A 15,284-nucleotide genomic window follows, 5' to 3' on the forward strand; every position below is an offset into this window, starting at 1 on the left:
AAATGGAATCAGTTCCTCAACATCTTTGTAGAATAGTGTTCAAATATGGTCAAAATAGTAACTACTTTATTTCTATTAACGACAATTTTTTACTGCGTCCAATCACGTGACAACAATAAGCTCATTCACGATATTATAAGGGATCATGAAATCGTCATCTTTTCACTAAGTTTTTGTCAGCCTTGTGCTTCTGTAAAGAATGTGAGTTTAGTAATCCCTTCATTCTAATCCCCAAATAATCCTGTTTATTGTTATTACCACTTTCAGATTTTCCGCGATTTAAACATGAAATTCTTTGAGTTTGTAATTGATCATCAAGGCGAAGATTCCTTTGAAATACTGGATATTTTGAGCCTTTTGACCGGGAGAACATCAGTAAGATATGTTTTTGTCAGTCATTGACAATTTTAAAATCTCATTAAATTTAAAAAATTCGTCATCACTTTTTGGAATAGCTTAGAGCTGAGACATTGAAGAAAATTTTATCAAAGATTGCTTTTTTTCCAGGTACCCCAAGTCTTCATAAATAAGAAATTTGTTGGCGGTTACAAGGAAATACAGGAAATGTACGAAAATGGCACCCTTGTAAATTTTTGTGATTGTCTAGATTGTGAATGCAGTATGGAGACCTATTAACTAATGGTCGTTGAACCAATTGCATTAAAATGAAGAGTCGCACCTGGCGAATTGCTTCCATGGCGGAATGAAACCACCAGTCTAAAAAGAATATTTTCAATTAGGGATTTCTATAATTATTTTTCATTCTTTTGTCAGTTAATGCCACCCTAGGAAACTCATTAAGAAAACTTTTCTTTGTCTAAATTGAAATAAGAAACTATTGTTAGATACAAACATTGTCAGGCGGTTGCAGATAGACGAATAGGTATGAACTTAATCAATATAAAATAATTATAAGCATAAAATCATCTGCCTAAATAAGAAGACTTCGTTCGTTTAGGATTAATCAGTAGTGTCGAAAGTAGGATATTCCAACTTCAAAAGATACTAAAATGGTTCCTTATTCACAGTTTCTGTTGCCAAGCAGCATTGGGATATCATGGTTGGTAACTGGTTAGCTACACTTTTGAACAGATATATATGTGTCTCATATTCACTCTTTTGTGGAGTACAGCGCATTTTCTTATTGCTATTTCCGTTATCATCACACGTAATTGTTAGAAAACCAAGAGAAAAGACTAATTTTCCTTAGAATGCTGAAGCAGATTTTTATTTCCCATATATTAGTGAGTTTTAATCTAACTCACTTATAGTCTTGCTTGTCCAATAAATGCATGAATCTTAATTGCCTAATTATAATATTTAATTACTTACGACTAACTGTTAATCCAAGTAGCAAACTGTTAACTTTTATGTTACCTAGACCGCCGTTGATCCTTTTGTTCTCAGGTATCCTGTAGATCAGAAGGCTTTCCAAAGTATCTAATTTTTGGAAGTAATTAGCCTTCTCGATTACCCTTAAATTATCGTTTGCCCTATGTATGATTTTTCGCAATCCGTGCAAATTATCTGGTAGATTTCGCTTTACTCGCTGGATTCCGTACTGGTTCCAGTCCGGGCATGGGGAAATTGAACCTTCTTTTGTTAAGCATCCGATATTTTATTTTCCTCCACCAAAATGACAGGGTACCCAGAGTAAACGCCCCGATGCGAATTTCAACAGTTTTTTGTTTCCGCCGCTATGCAAAGACCACCACCTCCGTCTTGTGTTTGGCAAACTCCAGTCCGTGGTCTTTAAGCCAAGACTTGATCGTCCGTATAGTCTCGTTCACATATATCTGCACTTCGTCGGGGTGATTGGATGTTATGACCACTCCAACGTCATCTGCGAATCCGACGACATCGGCTTGTTTAGCTTCTGGAGGCCGTAAAACGACATTATACATTAAGTTCCATAACAGAGGACCCAAAACAGACCCCTGCAGAACTCCTGCCGTTACTACATACATCTTTGACCCTTCGTCCGTATCATAAAGTAGCTTCCGCTGCCGGTAATCGAAGATTATAATTAGTATGTATTTTGGTGTTTGTGCCGCGATGAGCGCTTCGATAATATAGTTCCATCTGGCAGAATTGAACCCGTTCTTGATGTCAAGAGTAACCAGTGCGCAGTATTTTCCTTCGTGGTAGGCTTTTCTGGCTAGTTCAAAAACCAGTTTGGTAGCATCAACCGCTGACCGACCCTTCCGGAAGCCAAACTGCCTATTCGATAAATAACCTCCGCTATCAATTAATGGATATAACCGGTTATAGACTACCCGCTCGAGGATCTTGCCTAGTGTATTCAGAAGACAGATAGGTTTATAGGATGTTGGTTCACCTATCGGCTTACCTATCTTCGGGATCAATACAAACTTTTATATTTTCCACTCTGCGGGGAAGGACCCTTCTTTTAGGCAGTCTGTAAATACCCGTGCAAACATGTTTGGTGCCATTCTCATTGCCAATGTTGTTGCCTTGTTGGGGATTCGATCCATGCCGGGGGCTGCGGCATCGCGCACCCTTTTCACTGCGTCCAAGTTTGTTTGTCTGTCATACGCACTTTTCTCAGAAACTGCTGTACTGATTGACTCAAAATTTGGTAAGAAGGTGGGAACTGTGAATGCCCAGACAGAACGGTCTCGATTAGTAGTTTTCGATGTCAGTCTTAGTTTTAAGATTTGTTAGAAGGGCGGGGGGTGGGAGGGGTGGAAAGTGATGATTTCTTTAACGGATCCATTCTCAGAAATTACCCAACCGAAAAATCTGAAAAAATGCATGGAGTGTCTCTATATGGTGCGCAGGCCTCAAAATGAACCAACACCAACAACTCTACTACCAAACCCTGGTGACCGCTGGGAGCTCTTTCTTAACGAAAAGCTGCAGACGGAAAAGGATGAAAGCGAGTCTCCCGCGCCTAAAAACGGGACAAAATGTACCAACTGGTCCTCCAGGTTAGGGGTTGGGTAGGGCTGACAACCCTGCACGGAGAACAACTTGTTACGAAGCTACAACAGGAGCCTCGGACTGGACGGATTACACAACGACGAACCCGGTAACGACAAAGGAATAACGATTTGCGCATTTCCTCATGGAACGTGCGCTCCCTGTACAGAGATGAAGCTGATGATCAGCTAGACAATATCCTGTCCCAATATAGGGCTGATGTAACAGCGTTACAGAAGATGCGTTGGATAGGGACCGGTTTCCTGGAGAAGAGCCGCTACCGCATATATTATAGTGGCCATCCAGTAAACTATGTGCTCGGAGTAGGTTTCTTAGTTAGCCAAAAAATGAAACCTGCTGTTATCGGCTTCAAAAACATAAGCGAACGGCTATGTTCTCTGCGCTTGAGAGGCAAATTTAGAAATATTAGTCTCATTTACGTTCACGCCCCTACAGAGGAGACAGCAAAGTCGGAAAAGGATACCTTCTACGAGGCAGTAGAACGAACCCTCGAAACTTGTCCCAGATATGATATCAAAATCATACTTGGGGACAGCCAAGTAGGGAAGGAGCCCGTATTCAGGCGATACGTTGGCTCAAATAGCTTACATCAAAATACAAATGATAATGGACTGCGGATTATCCAATTGACCACGTGTTTATTGAATCCCGCCACCTCTCAGCTTTGATGAATGTCAGAACATATGGGGGGGGGGGCAATATAGACTCGGATCACTATCTCGTTGGTATGGTGCTCCGAACTCGAATAACAACACCACCCAGAATCCCCTCTGACAATCAGGTGAGAGTTAACACTGAAGCCATCCACAACATCACGAACTCCGTCGAGCGGAGAAGCGACTTCACAGACGGAAAAAGGAAGCCTGGGAGAACCAACAGGTCTGTGAACTTGAAAAGTACAGAGAGCAACCGCACCGGGCGCGGAAGTTTTACCAACAAGTCAGCAGGATGAAGCCTTATACACCTCGATGCTCATCCTGCCGAGAAAAAGAGGGAAAGCTGATTTCCGACTGAATGGGCATATTGGAGCGATGGGTTGAGTACTTTGATGAGCTACTGAACAACCAGAACATCGGCGAGTTGAAGATCCCGCCAACTGAAGACGACGGACAAATACTGCCACCACCAAGTATAGGAGAAACAGTCCGTGCAATTCATCGGCTAAAAAATCATATGTCGCCAGGAGCCGATGGAATTAAGTGGTTCATCAACTTGTGCTTAAGGTATGGGACAGCGAATCAATACCTGACGATTGGCAAAGAGGCATTATCTTTCTCATACATAAAAAGGGAGATATCACACAGTGCAGCAATTATAGAGGTATCACGTTGCTGAGTACCATCTATAAGATATTCTCCGCTATCTAGCTAGGCCGGATAGCCCCATACGCCCAAAACATCATTGACCCATACCAAAGGGGCTTCACTACAGGCAAATCAGCAACAGATCAGATTTTCTCTCTGTGGCAGGCGATGGAAAAACTGTTAGAATATGGACAACACCTGCATCATCTATTCATCGACTTTAAAGCCGCCTATGATAGCATAGACAGGGTAAAAGTGTACATGGCCATGAGAGAATTCGGTATCCCGACTAAACTGATAAGACTTACCAGGCTGACCCTGACCAAGGTGCGCGGTCAGATAAAAGCAGCAGGATCACTTTCAAGACCATTCGGCATCAACAACGGTCGACGACAAGGCGATGCCCTATCATGCATCCTCTTTAACCTGGCCCAGGAGAAAGTGATCCGTAATGCTGAGGTAAATGGAAGAGGTACGATCCCCTTTAAGTCCACCTAACTACTGGCCTATGTTGACGATATCGACATCATGGGAAGAACCACCCGAGACGTACAAACTGCCTTCATTCAGATCGAGCCGGCGGATCAATGAAGGTAAGACAAAGTATATGGTGGCGACGTCAGCACCGAAAACCAACCAATCAATAACATCAAACCGCACTGGTGAAACGGGAAGAATAAGGATAGGAGAATACACGATTACAGTTACGATGATGAAATCCGCGCACGGTTATCGGCAGCCAATAGAGCCTATTTCAGTTTACAAAAACTGTTTCGCTCGAAACGTCTGACCACAGGGTCAAAGCTCTTGCTGTACAAGACAATGATCTTGCCAGTCCTCATGTATTCCTCGGAAACTTGGGTTCTTAGCAAGAAGAATTGCGAACTCTTGGTCGCGTTCGAGAGAAGAATCCTTCGAAGAATTTTTGGGCCCATACATGAGGATGGACGATTCCATAGCCTACATGACGACGAAATCTTTGAGCATGACCGTCAAGTTGTGGAAAAAATCCGTCTCAATAGGTTACGGTGGCTGGGTCGCTTTATCCGTATGGATGAGGATGATCCAGCCCGAAAAGTCTATAAGGGCAATGTCTATGGTAGCAAAAGAAAACGGGGGAAGGTCAGGTCGCCAGACAGTTTTTAGAGACATCGAATTGGCGGACCTCGGCGTAAAGCCGGGATGTCTGGAGTTCCTTATTAAGACAGGCCTAGACCGGATACCAGTTGTTACGCGGTCGATGATGATGATGAATAGTATAGTACCATATTTTTGGAGAGATTAAATAGAAATCCTCCTTAAGTTTATCCCAGAGTTATAAAGTAGTGGTATAAAATATAATATGAAGCATATTATCCCCAAGTTTGATCAAAATCATACTATTACTAATAAAGTTACAGTAGCTCAAAGTTAACTTTACCGTGTAAATTTACTGCAACTAAACATCAATATCACACTAAAGTGAGTAGTCAGACATGCTAAATGCGTATACATAACGAGCTACGTACAAATGGGATAGTTCTGCACGCACAGAAAATGAAAACAAAACCTTTCATAGCTGAAGCGCTGAACTCCCGGTTTCCCGACTTGTTTTTGACTAGCAGTTGATAGTTGGAAAGTCAACAACTAACGAGGACTCTGTCAATTGTCAACTAAAAACTACATTGGCAGTTATTGGCTAAAGCTACATCATGCAACAGTTGTAGCTGCATTTGGCACGAAACTAATTTACATTTATCTCCAATTAAATTCAGACTAAATTTCCCGCCCGAAACTTCAAAATTATCAGTTGTCATGTTGTTGACGCCAATCTATTGATTCGCGTATTATTGTCAAGATTGAATAAAATCAGCTGCTTGCAACAGATGTGCAGAGATTGGAAACCTCCCTCGTCCGTCAACCGATGCAATAGCGATTGTGCAATTTGCAAATAAACAACCCCCACCCGCCCTTCATACAGCCGACTGGAAAACAAGTGCATTTTTCGCGTGTGGAGCGGATAGTGGAAGCGACGGCGCGTCATCACCGCTGTGGAGTGTGTGGTTGTGGAACTTTTGTTGACGCAGTGACTTCACATAGAAATGGGATCAGTAATTGGCAGAGTAACACCACGAGTAGTAGACATGGCTGGCCCGCCCGCTCAATACGTTTTGGATACCATCAAGAAGGAAAAAGTAGTTATATTCTCCAAGACTTACTGTCCGTATTGTACGATGGCTAAAGAGGTAACTTTTCGACTATCATTTTTCCAGACTATCTGGTCCATGCATTGTCATTAATCGTTTTCTCGTCTAATTATAGCAATTCAAGAAACTAAGTTTCCCGTTCTTTGTTGTTGAATTGGACAATCGTGATGATAGCAACGAGCTTCAGGATGTCCTTGGAGAAATGACTGGAGCACGAACGGTAAGTCCTAATTGTGAATATGTGTTCCTCTTTGAGGTTACGAGAGACCAGAAGAGGAATCACTGGAAACCAAGAAAGTTAGGGGGAATTCGGATGCGTCACTGGTTAGAGATTCTTGGCTCTTATGTACATACCATTGTTGGCGAATACTCGCTTCTATTTCAAACTGGTTTAGATCGTTCAGGGCCACGTGAATTGTGCATGTCTGGTCGTCATCGAAAGACTACTACTTTCTCGTGGTTGACCCTGAATCTAGATTCTCTCGCGATTTCTCATTTATATACCTAACATTTTGTCATCAATTTTGTGTATACATTGGAAAGGAATTTCCTTATATTAACAGGAATAGTTTGTCGACTCAGACATTTTAGAACATTTCATTGTGATTGCTAACTCCCTAGAATGTTTCACTAGAAAAACATTGTCTTCTGGATCGGGCGAGCTTTTAATTTTCATTTCATCTCGTTATGAGATGAAGTCAGGAAAATCTATCGAAAAAACACTTGGTGCAAAGTAACAATTAAACCAGTTCACTTGCCTTCCAATTTTTTGTAGATAGAATTTGTGTTATGTGGTTTTCATCATTTTTTATGCTTTTCGTATATCATATGTTGTTGAATTTTTTTCACACTTAATCATATTAACCATATCATTTAAAACTGAAAATTGTAGACTGATAAGGAGTGAAAAAACAAAACCACAATAAACCTTATTTTATTGTGGGTTATATCACCTTATCGGGGAATAATTTTATCTGTCTGCTTTGCTTTACATGGCCAGGTCACATGGACAACAATCTGTCTGATATCTTTCAACGATATTCTGTGCATAATTTCAATAATCTACTCGAAACGATTCTTGATTGATTGATTTAATGGGCAAGTTGCTCTTTAACCAAGTGACTCAACAGTTGAGTCAAGGCGGCAATAACAAATTTCAGTCCCGCGTTGAGTGGGCCAAGCTTGATGGTGTCGCATGGAACTGTTTCAGGTAGCTTTTATACAAGTTAAGACATTTATTCACAACTAATACGACAGTGCCGTTTAAAAAAAACTCAAAAATATAAAAAAATTCCCTTCATTAAATATTTGCGTATCTCTTCAAAACACACTTGTCTTGACAGTGCCCTTTTCATACATAGAACTCTTCCCTAAAATTATTATATATGTTACAAATCGGGCGAATAATGTGGATAAAAAATTTCTAGCGTTTTCATGCAATTTGAATAAAAAAGCCCATGTTGTAATGAATCAGCATTCTTTCTTCTACGAAATGCACAGCCATATTGCTCACATTATGTTTTTTAGTTCAAAAAAGTCCAACTAAATTATTCCCTAGAAATCAGAAAGGAAAACAATTCGGTCTGATGCGAATACTTTCACGTTTTTCAGAGCAGATACGCTTCGAAACATTGTTTTGCTATTTGGATTCTAGTTCATTGTGGTGTTTATTGTTCAACGTGAGCAATGCAAATTGTGCGAGAAATGTGAGAACTGGATACCCACAATTAGTACATGTTCATTGCAAATTGTTCAACAATCTTCTGAGCGCAAGGGAAAGACTCATATATATTTTTTTGTAAAGACCAAAGTTTGGGAGAAATCTTTTAATTTTATCCTTAGCCGTTATAATCTTTTTTGAACATCTTTTTGACATTGAACAGCTTAAATGTGATATTTTATTTTCAATGCCAAATCTCGTCTGGCATTAGATCATGTTCGTCGAAAAGCTAATATAACATTTTTATGGTCATATTGTAGCTATCCAAGACTTTTAGAATCGTCGCGCGTATCAATCCGATACAGAAATGCTAATTTTAATAGCCGACCATGGGCAAATTTAACATTTTTAAGAGTATTCATAATTCAAGTGGTCTCCAGCATTTTCTAACTTACAAAGAGCTCTCATATTAAGAAGGTTGAAAAACACTGCCACTTATTCAGAACCAAATCACCCGCGGACCCCATCTGAAACTCGGTGGTCGCCTACTACTGTCAACGCTAAAAGGTTGAGGTTGGAAGGTTCTTACCTCTGCCTCTCTTCCCCCACCGCCCGGCTGATATGGTCAGACTCGGCCCGCTCATCTCCTTCTTCACCTCCCAAGAAGTTGAACTTGCAATAAAAAATCACCCTGGCAGTATCTCAAACTTCATCCTGCCAAAGTGTGCGCCCACTCTTTCGCCATCTTTTTCAATAACTGCCTGAATAACTCTCTTTAACACTTGCCTGTATCCTGGAAATTAGCTCTCCTAATACCTATTCTTAAGAAGGGGTGCTCTGGCAATATCAAAGATATGAGGCCTATCTCTCTTCTCGCCAATATTGGAAAATCATCCAACATATCCTACTAATTCAGCATTCCACTTAATCAATTCGGCTTCGAAAACCTCAAATCTACCGAACAGGCAATCCTTTACCTGCAACACCACATCCTCAATCACCTGGAACATAGGCGATGTACCGTAGCTTGCGCCTTAGACTTTAAAAAGGCATTCGAGTTAGTCTGGAAAGAAGGGATTTCTCTCCATTGACTTCCCCGTAGACTCAGGGATCCATTCTAGGCCCCGAATTCCGCTTCCCCCCGTAAACTAATCCTCTACGCCAACGGTAGCCCAGGCTGCCTCACACCTGCCCTTTCTTCCCAACGACAATGGTCCTCCGACATCTGGAGGGGACCCTCTTCCTGACGACACCATCCTATATGCAAGTGGGCCCAGGCCTCACAGACCTCTCTTTCTATCTCAAACACCTAACAAATAGAGCCATTGCGTATTTCAGCTGGTTTGGAGTTATTTGCTACAGAAACCCCAGCGGGAAGTGCCACTGGCGCACAGTACTAGCAATGCCAGCCACACTCTCAAGCTAAAACCAAACATTAAATACCTGGGAATCTCTCCCAACAACAAACTTAAATCCAACTCCCAGGTCAGATCATCTATTGCCAAAGCTTCTGAGGGCTCAGCTGCCTTAAAAACCTCCTCTCCTCTCGGACCCTGTTTCTTGCCACTAAAAACCTCCTCTCCTCTCAGACCCTGTTTCTTGCCACTAAAAACCTCTTATACATAACCCTAATTCGACCAATCTTGATCTATGGTTGCCCAACGTGGGCTACCATGTCACCCAACGTAGACGAAGACCTCCAATGCTTCGAACCTAAAATTCCAGAAAAATTCTCTCTTGTACGCACTCTCCGTTAGACTGAAGAAGAGAAGAAGAAGAGGCTGTCCCCCACTTATCCACTGATAAAAAATCTTACTACGCGTAACGCCTCGTTGGACGAGTGGAGGTATTACGTGTCAAAGCTGGCCCTCCTATCGGACAGTAATTCTCCACTCAACCATCACGCCTCCCCTCCTTTTATCAAAGTTCTTCTCCGGACTTTCACAGAGGCTAACCGCATCGGGCCAATGCTCCGACAGACAATCCTTGCGCAGGTATAGATCACCTTTTCAGTATATATTATCTAGTCTAGATTAAGCCAGTCAACATCAATGAAGATCACTCCTTCTACCAATTAGGCTCCATAATCTAAGTTGCCACAATCCCACAAATCGAGTAAAAGGTAACCCTTCCTCGGGTTGCTTTTACCAGCGAGAAAGGACTGCGGTTTACTCTAGACCCCTCGCTCAATCCTATCCACCAGTGCCTAAAAACCCTCACCTCCTCGCTTACCAATAAGAAGATTTGAAGCCGAATTAAGATTGCAGTGCCTTATGCGCGAATATTAATTGTGTTTCTATAGCATTTCTTTGTGTGCGAATCCATATAACTTAGCAACCAGTTATAAACAAGCAATACATACATACATAAATACAAAAGAAAATTGATAGTGTCATTGCAATATTATTCGGATCGCCGCGTTCTATGATTGGTTTTGGCACCAAGCTGGAAAATTTCTATATCAAACGCGGCCAGATGCACTAACGTCAACACACAAATGTTGATCAATGCCAATAATGATGCGCAGAACGCAACTGTAATCCTGACTGAAAAGTCCCGTTCGCCTGACGCTATATTTTTTGTCCCGCAAAACTTCTGACTGATGGAAAACTGACCGTGTAAAGTTACTCTCACAATTTTTTTTTTTTTTCAAATCTTATAGGCAGGGCAAATATTCGTTTAGCATTACTTTTGCATAACTCATCGTATATTGAACTTAGTTTTACCATAGATTAAAAATTCTTTCATATAGACTAGCGGACGACTGCGTTCTAAACACATCCGGAGAAAAAATGTGATATGAGATTTTATGTCGCCTTACTTAAGTGAATCCCATGGTGATCCACGAATGAATTAACAATGGCTATGTACCAAGTTACCAGTTCCTCGTTTATTATATTATATTATATTACCTTCGGATAAATGTCGTCCAATCGTTCTATATAGCCTACCTAAAGTTTCAATCGTGTATTGCTATTGATAAATTTCTCCCATTAACCTACCATCGGCCACCGCCACCAGCGCCCCTTTATCATTTAAGTAGGTAGGATCGTCCGAGCCTAAATGCTTGGCACTTAGTGCTAGTATTAGGTAAAATCCGACATCTGCCGAGATTGAGACAACTCGGAAAATAATAATCGTTGGCGCCACAGTCCATATTGGATCAGGGCCTTGAAGTGCATTACAGCACTTCATTCAAGACCGCAACGGTGCACTACAGTACACTGTAAGGGACAATGTTGTCAGCATTGCGCTCCCTCCAGATTATTACCCTGATTTGACTCAGGCACTCATTCGTAGCTGAGTCGACTGGTATCCAAAATCCAGTCACGATAACAAATCCGCAACCTTCCGCTACAACACCCCAGCGCTCTTACCACTTGAATGGCTCAAGCCATTCAATGGTCGAATTATTTATCTTTCCACTTACCAAAACATTAATAAAAATCAGATCATTTAGGCCATTAATCCTTTCAGGCGAAATAAAATCACAAGCTTAGCAATCTTTTCGTAAAATTATTTCTTATGGCTCCTACAGAGTTTGCAGCCTTTCTAAATAAACTAAAAAAGAGCTGATTACTGATGGGCAACCTTAGGAGGATTTTTATGTTTTGTAATAACAAAATTATGCTTAAATGCGCAGAAGAGCATTACAGCTGGATTTGAGCAGGTCAGCTCACATTTCAAATTCACTTACGCTAACTACATCTGCATCGTACAAGTTGACTTTTGCCAACCAAAAGTCAACACTAAACCACATAGTCGAACAATTTGCGGAAAGTGACAAGGCAGTTTTGTCAGCACCAATGTATTGAATTATAGACGTGGCTATCGACATGGGCTTAGATACTAACGCTATATTATCTGGTTCAGAAGAATGAACGAATTAGTCATTAATCTTGGTCGTCATTCCTTTGAACCGAAGAAGAAAAACAGTTTCCACCGCTCTGACAGCACCAGTACAAACCGACTGGAGGGTTAGTTACATTCTTGTGTATGTGTGCTACCACATGTAGCCTGTGGGCCTCCTGTGCCATGGAATTAGTGTGTTGTCGCTACCCTAGTAATGGAAACTGATCATCAGCCTCTTGATCTCGTTGTCTCAAGTTAGAATCTCCGCTGAACTAGTTGCAATAAGCGTGTTTCTACTACCAAGGGCGATGGTATATGTATAGCTGACGTTGCTTCTGCAAGATATGGTGTCGAAAGAAGTGCTGCGTAGACCATGTCAGCTACGTCGGTTGCGGTCTGTAGTGGCAGGTCATCAACCGTCGCCATAATCAGTTAAAGAGTAGATGATAGGCGTCTTACCCATAGACTACGCTTTAGCGACTCAGGGACTTTGGTACCGCTGAGACACTGCAGGCGGCGGAGGAACTGGGAGAGTTGCTCGTCACCCGTGGAAGTGTTTTCCATGAGCTGCCTTGTTTTCTCCTCCTGGCTGGCACTCAACCGCTTTATTAATTCTTCGCGTAATGGCTATATAAGTTATCTCCACCAACTCTAAAATTATGTCGCGGACTTCGGTCACATACCGCGGTGGTAGCCCTGCCATGGCTGGTAAATATTGCTTTTGTGTGTGGCTTGCCTCCACTATTTCTAACCAGATTTCGGGCTCCTGGGAATTGAAGTCCAATCCTTTTAAACTCGGGGTAACCACTTTGGGAATTACTGGGTGAGGTTGATAGCAGAAATTCAATGGAAGCCGTGTATTTATATTTGATTTGTTTATTTAAATGCAACACCTGACCGGCTTCTTATTGTGGCGTTCACAAAGTGAGAGCTGTGACTAGACTGTCCCTTCTACCGGGTGACTGCTCTACTCTACTACTCTACTCTTGCTATTAGCTGGCTGGTATGGAGTAGAACAATTCAGTAGAAAAGAGAGGTAATTAAATGTTCTAATTCCAGGTTTAATGTGCCAATGATACTATTTTGTTTCATGGTCAGTGTTTTGTCTGAATGGTATGGAGGAGTTCATTAATAGTGGCATTCTTTTTTAAACAAATCAATCAGGTAAACGATATTTACCTGTTCTTTCATTGGTTCGTCCTGGATTGTATAGTTCTCAATGCGTGAGGAATCTTTAAGCAACCGACCATTTAAATCTGTGCCAGCAGCTTCCTCTCAATAACGAAGGCTAACTTCGGCCCATTGACGATTAAACCAATCAGGTACTAGGTATTATCACTGTCGCCGTCCGACTAACTTTTTCAAGCTACCTAATGTTTTATATCTATTGAGACTTCTCCCATGTGATACGAAACTATTTTATAGTGTATTGCTTTTCATTTCAAACTATTCATTCAAAATGAAGAGGAGTAGTGCGTTAAAGCAATTGAATAACATGTAAAAAAATAGTAAAATTATTTATAGCCATTTAACTGAACATTTTATTAAAAATATAGAGAACGATATATGTCCTTAGGGACAACATGATATCAAAGATATCAACTTTATTAATAATGACTTCCTTTATTTTTACTTTTAGGTGCCTCGAGTGTTCATCGACGGTAAATGTGTAGGCGGCGGTACCGATGTCAAACGAATGTACGAGGATGGCAGCCTTAAAGCGTTACTCGGCCTTTAATCTCATCCTTCTTTAAAGTCTATTAGTGAAAATATATTTATAATTTATTTAAAAATAGCATTCAGAAAGTTTTTACAAATTGACGTAGCCACTTAAAAACACTTAATTTTTATCACCAGAAGGCGACTCATCCTTCGTCTGTGACTTTTGTAAAATAATTTGTTCTTCCATGCACTTACTAAAGTTTATAGTTAATTGCTTGTGAAAAGAATGTCCTTGATTTTAAAGTGTGTATGCTTAGTCTAGAAAATAATTAGACATTCGCTCTCAAACAATGACGAATTCCATCGTTTGATGGAAGGAGAATAATTTCAACTACTTTTAGATTAGATCTGAGAAACAAAAGAAGACATTTCAAATTGGTCGTAAATATCAATAGCAACTTATTATTGACAATAAATATGTTTTTCAAAAAGCAAGAAACTGATATTCTGTTTTCCTTAATGGCACCCCATGTTATTAACCCTCAAAGTGAGCAATTATATTACATAATACACGAATAACACGGAGAAACTTGATTCGCTTCTCAATATTTGGAAAAAAGATTTGATTATCATCACAGCAATCATAGCAAACAAACTTTCCGCAAAATTGCATGAAATCTATCTTTTGTAATTATGTTTTCAATAATTTTTGAAAGCCTATTTTAATATTTTACTAAAATTTTATTTTGCAGATTTTAGGTTGATTAAAGTTCAAAATTAAAAAGAATTCTTCCAATAAATTCGCTCCTAACTGCTATAGACCTCAATAGAAATCTGAAAGGAAAGATTTGGGTCATACTACTACAGGTATCCTTACGTGTATTCTATGGATCATATCAGTGCTTTGTTCCCGAATATAGCACAAATGTGGAACCCCCATGTCCGTTTTGTGCAAGATTTAATCAATAGTGACGTCGTTGTGATATTTTCCAAGTCGCAATGCCCTTACTGTTATATGGCAAAAGATGTGAGCAGGGAACATGAGTTTATCACAATTGAATAATAACGTCATTCAACGTAATTAAAGGTGTTCCGTAAACTGAGGCAACCTTACACAGCTATTGAATTAGACCAGAGACGCGATGGAGAGGAAATTCAAGAAGTTTTAAGGAAAATGACTGGCGCCAAGTCGGTAGGTTAAGTAAATAATTGTTCCCTCTTATTGTTTGAATGCTCAGTATGTACAGGTTCCACGCATCTTCATCAATGGGAGATTCATTGGCGGTGCAAATGATATCAAAGACTTGTATGAAACTGGTAAATTACGTAGGATATTGAATAAATGAGGTTGTAATTTTCGTTTAGGTTTAATTATTGTAATAGATTTGGAATATTAAACATAGAACTCTAGAATGGTGATTTTTTGTCGTTACACTCAGTTTTTGAGGTTGATTGTTTTCGGCTCTAATTAAGAATTCAATAATTCAATGTAACACCAACTAGAGCAAAAATTTTCGATATAAGGTGTTTTTATGGCTGACATGAATTAGATAAGCGATTGATTCTACTAAAAGCATGGGAACCATTTTTTTTCTTGTTCTCAAGGGCGAGAAGTAAGTTTTTGGAAAAATGAAAGGGGCGGGGTTGGGGGGATTG

The 15,284-nt window shown here is 40.4% G+C and overlaps 3 protein-coding genes across 6 annotated transcripts; all 3 read left to right on the forward strand.

Moving 5' to 3' along the window:
* Positions 1 to 1,254, forward strand: LOC119649584 (glutaredoxin-C8-like). Its single transcript, XM_038051788.1, has 3 exons — positions 1 to 201; positions 268 to 375; positions 508 to 1,254. Exons 1-3 carry the CDS (start codon positions 46 to 48, stop codon positions 634 to 636), a joined length of 393 nt encoding a protein of 130 aa, XP_037907716.1. The 5' UTR covers positions 1 to 45; the 3' UTR covers positions 637 to 1,254.
* A 4,843-nt stretch (positions 1,255 to 6,097) lies between these two features.
* LOC119649122 (glutaredoxin-C4-like) lies at positions 6,098 to 14,127 on the forward strand. Its single transcript, XM_038051127.1, has 3 exons — positions 6,098 to 6,493; positions 6,570 to 6,674; positions 13,606 to 14,127. The coding sequence occupies exons 1-3, from the start codon at positions 6,350 to 6,352 to the stop codon at positions 13,702 to 13,704; spliced, it is 348 nt and encodes a 115-aa protein (XP_037907055.1). The 5' UTR covers positions 6,098 to 6,349; the 3' UTR covers positions 13,705 to 14,127.
* An 85-nt stretch (positions 14,128 to 14,212) lies between these two features.
* LOC119649121 (glutaredoxin-C4-like) lies at positions 14,213 to 15,041 on the forward strand. Of its 4 annotated transcripts, XM_038051126.1 has the most exons (5): positions 14,213 to 14,315; positions 14,381 to 14,495; positions 14,549 to 14,655; positions 14,716 to 14,820; positions 14,867 to 15,041. In XM_038051126.1, exons 3-5 carry the CDS (start codon positions 14,554 to 14,556, stop codon positions 14,972 to 14,974), a joined length of 315 nt encoding a protein of 104 aa, XP_037907054.1. In that variant the 5' UTR covers positions 14,213 to 14,315; positions 14,381 to 14,495; positions 14,549 to 14,553; the 3' UTR covers positions 14,975 to 15,041. The 4 variants fall into 4 exon arrangements, with proteins under 4 accessions (XP_037907054.1, XP_037907051.1, XP_037907052.1 ...); XM_038051123.1 differs by having other exon boundaries at positions 14,381 to 14,655; XM_038051124.1 differs by having other exon boundaries at positions 14,381 to 14,655; positions 14,876 to 14,986.
* The last annotated feature ends 243 nt before the right edge of the window (positions 15,042 to 15,284 follow it).

Source organism: Hermetia illucens, chromosome 2 (genome assembly GCF_905115235.1).
Source record: "Hermetia illucens chromosome 2, iHerIll2.2.curated.20191125, whole genome shotgun sequence".
Classification (NCBI taxonomy): domain Eukaryota; kingdom Metazoa; phylum Arthropoda; class Insecta; order Diptera; family Stratiomyidae; genus Hermetia; species Hermetia illucens.

Coding starts and splice junctions, on each gene's coding strand:
- LOC119649584 (XM_038051788.1), top strand. CDS start 46: ATGGTCAAAATAGTAACTACTTTATTTCTATTAACGACAATTTTTTAC. Junction 202..267: donor CTTGTGCTTCTGTAAAGAAT/GTGAGTTTAGTA, acceptor TACCACTTTCAG/ATTTTCCGCGATTTAAACAT. Junction 376..507: donor TTTTGACCGGGAGAACATCA/GTAAGATATGTT, acceptor CTTTTTTTCCAG/GTACCCCAAGTCTTCATAAA.
- LOC119649122 (XM_038051127.1), top strand. CDS start 6,350: ATGGGATCAGTAATTGGCAGAGTAACACCACGAGTAGTAGACATGGCT. Junction 6,494..6,569: donor ATTGTACGATGGCTAAAGAG/GTAACTTTTCGA, acceptor GTCTAATTATAG/CAATTCAAGAAACTAAGTTT. Junction 6,675..13,605: donor AAATGACTGGAGCACGAACG/GTAAGTCCTAAT, acceptor TTTTACTTTTAG/GTGCCTCGAGTGTTCATCGA.
- LOC119649121 (XM_038051123.1), top strand. CDS start 14,515: ATGGATCATATCAGTGCTTTGTTCCCGAATATAGCACAAATGTGGAAC. Junction 14,656..14,715: donor ACTGTTATATGGCAAAAGAT/GTGAGCAGGGAA, acceptor ACGTAATTAAAG/GTGTTCCGTAAACTGAGGCA. Junction 14,821..14,866: donor AAATGACTGGCGCCAAGTCG/GTAGGTTAAGTA, acceptor TTGAATGCTCAG/TATGTACAGGTTCCACGCAT.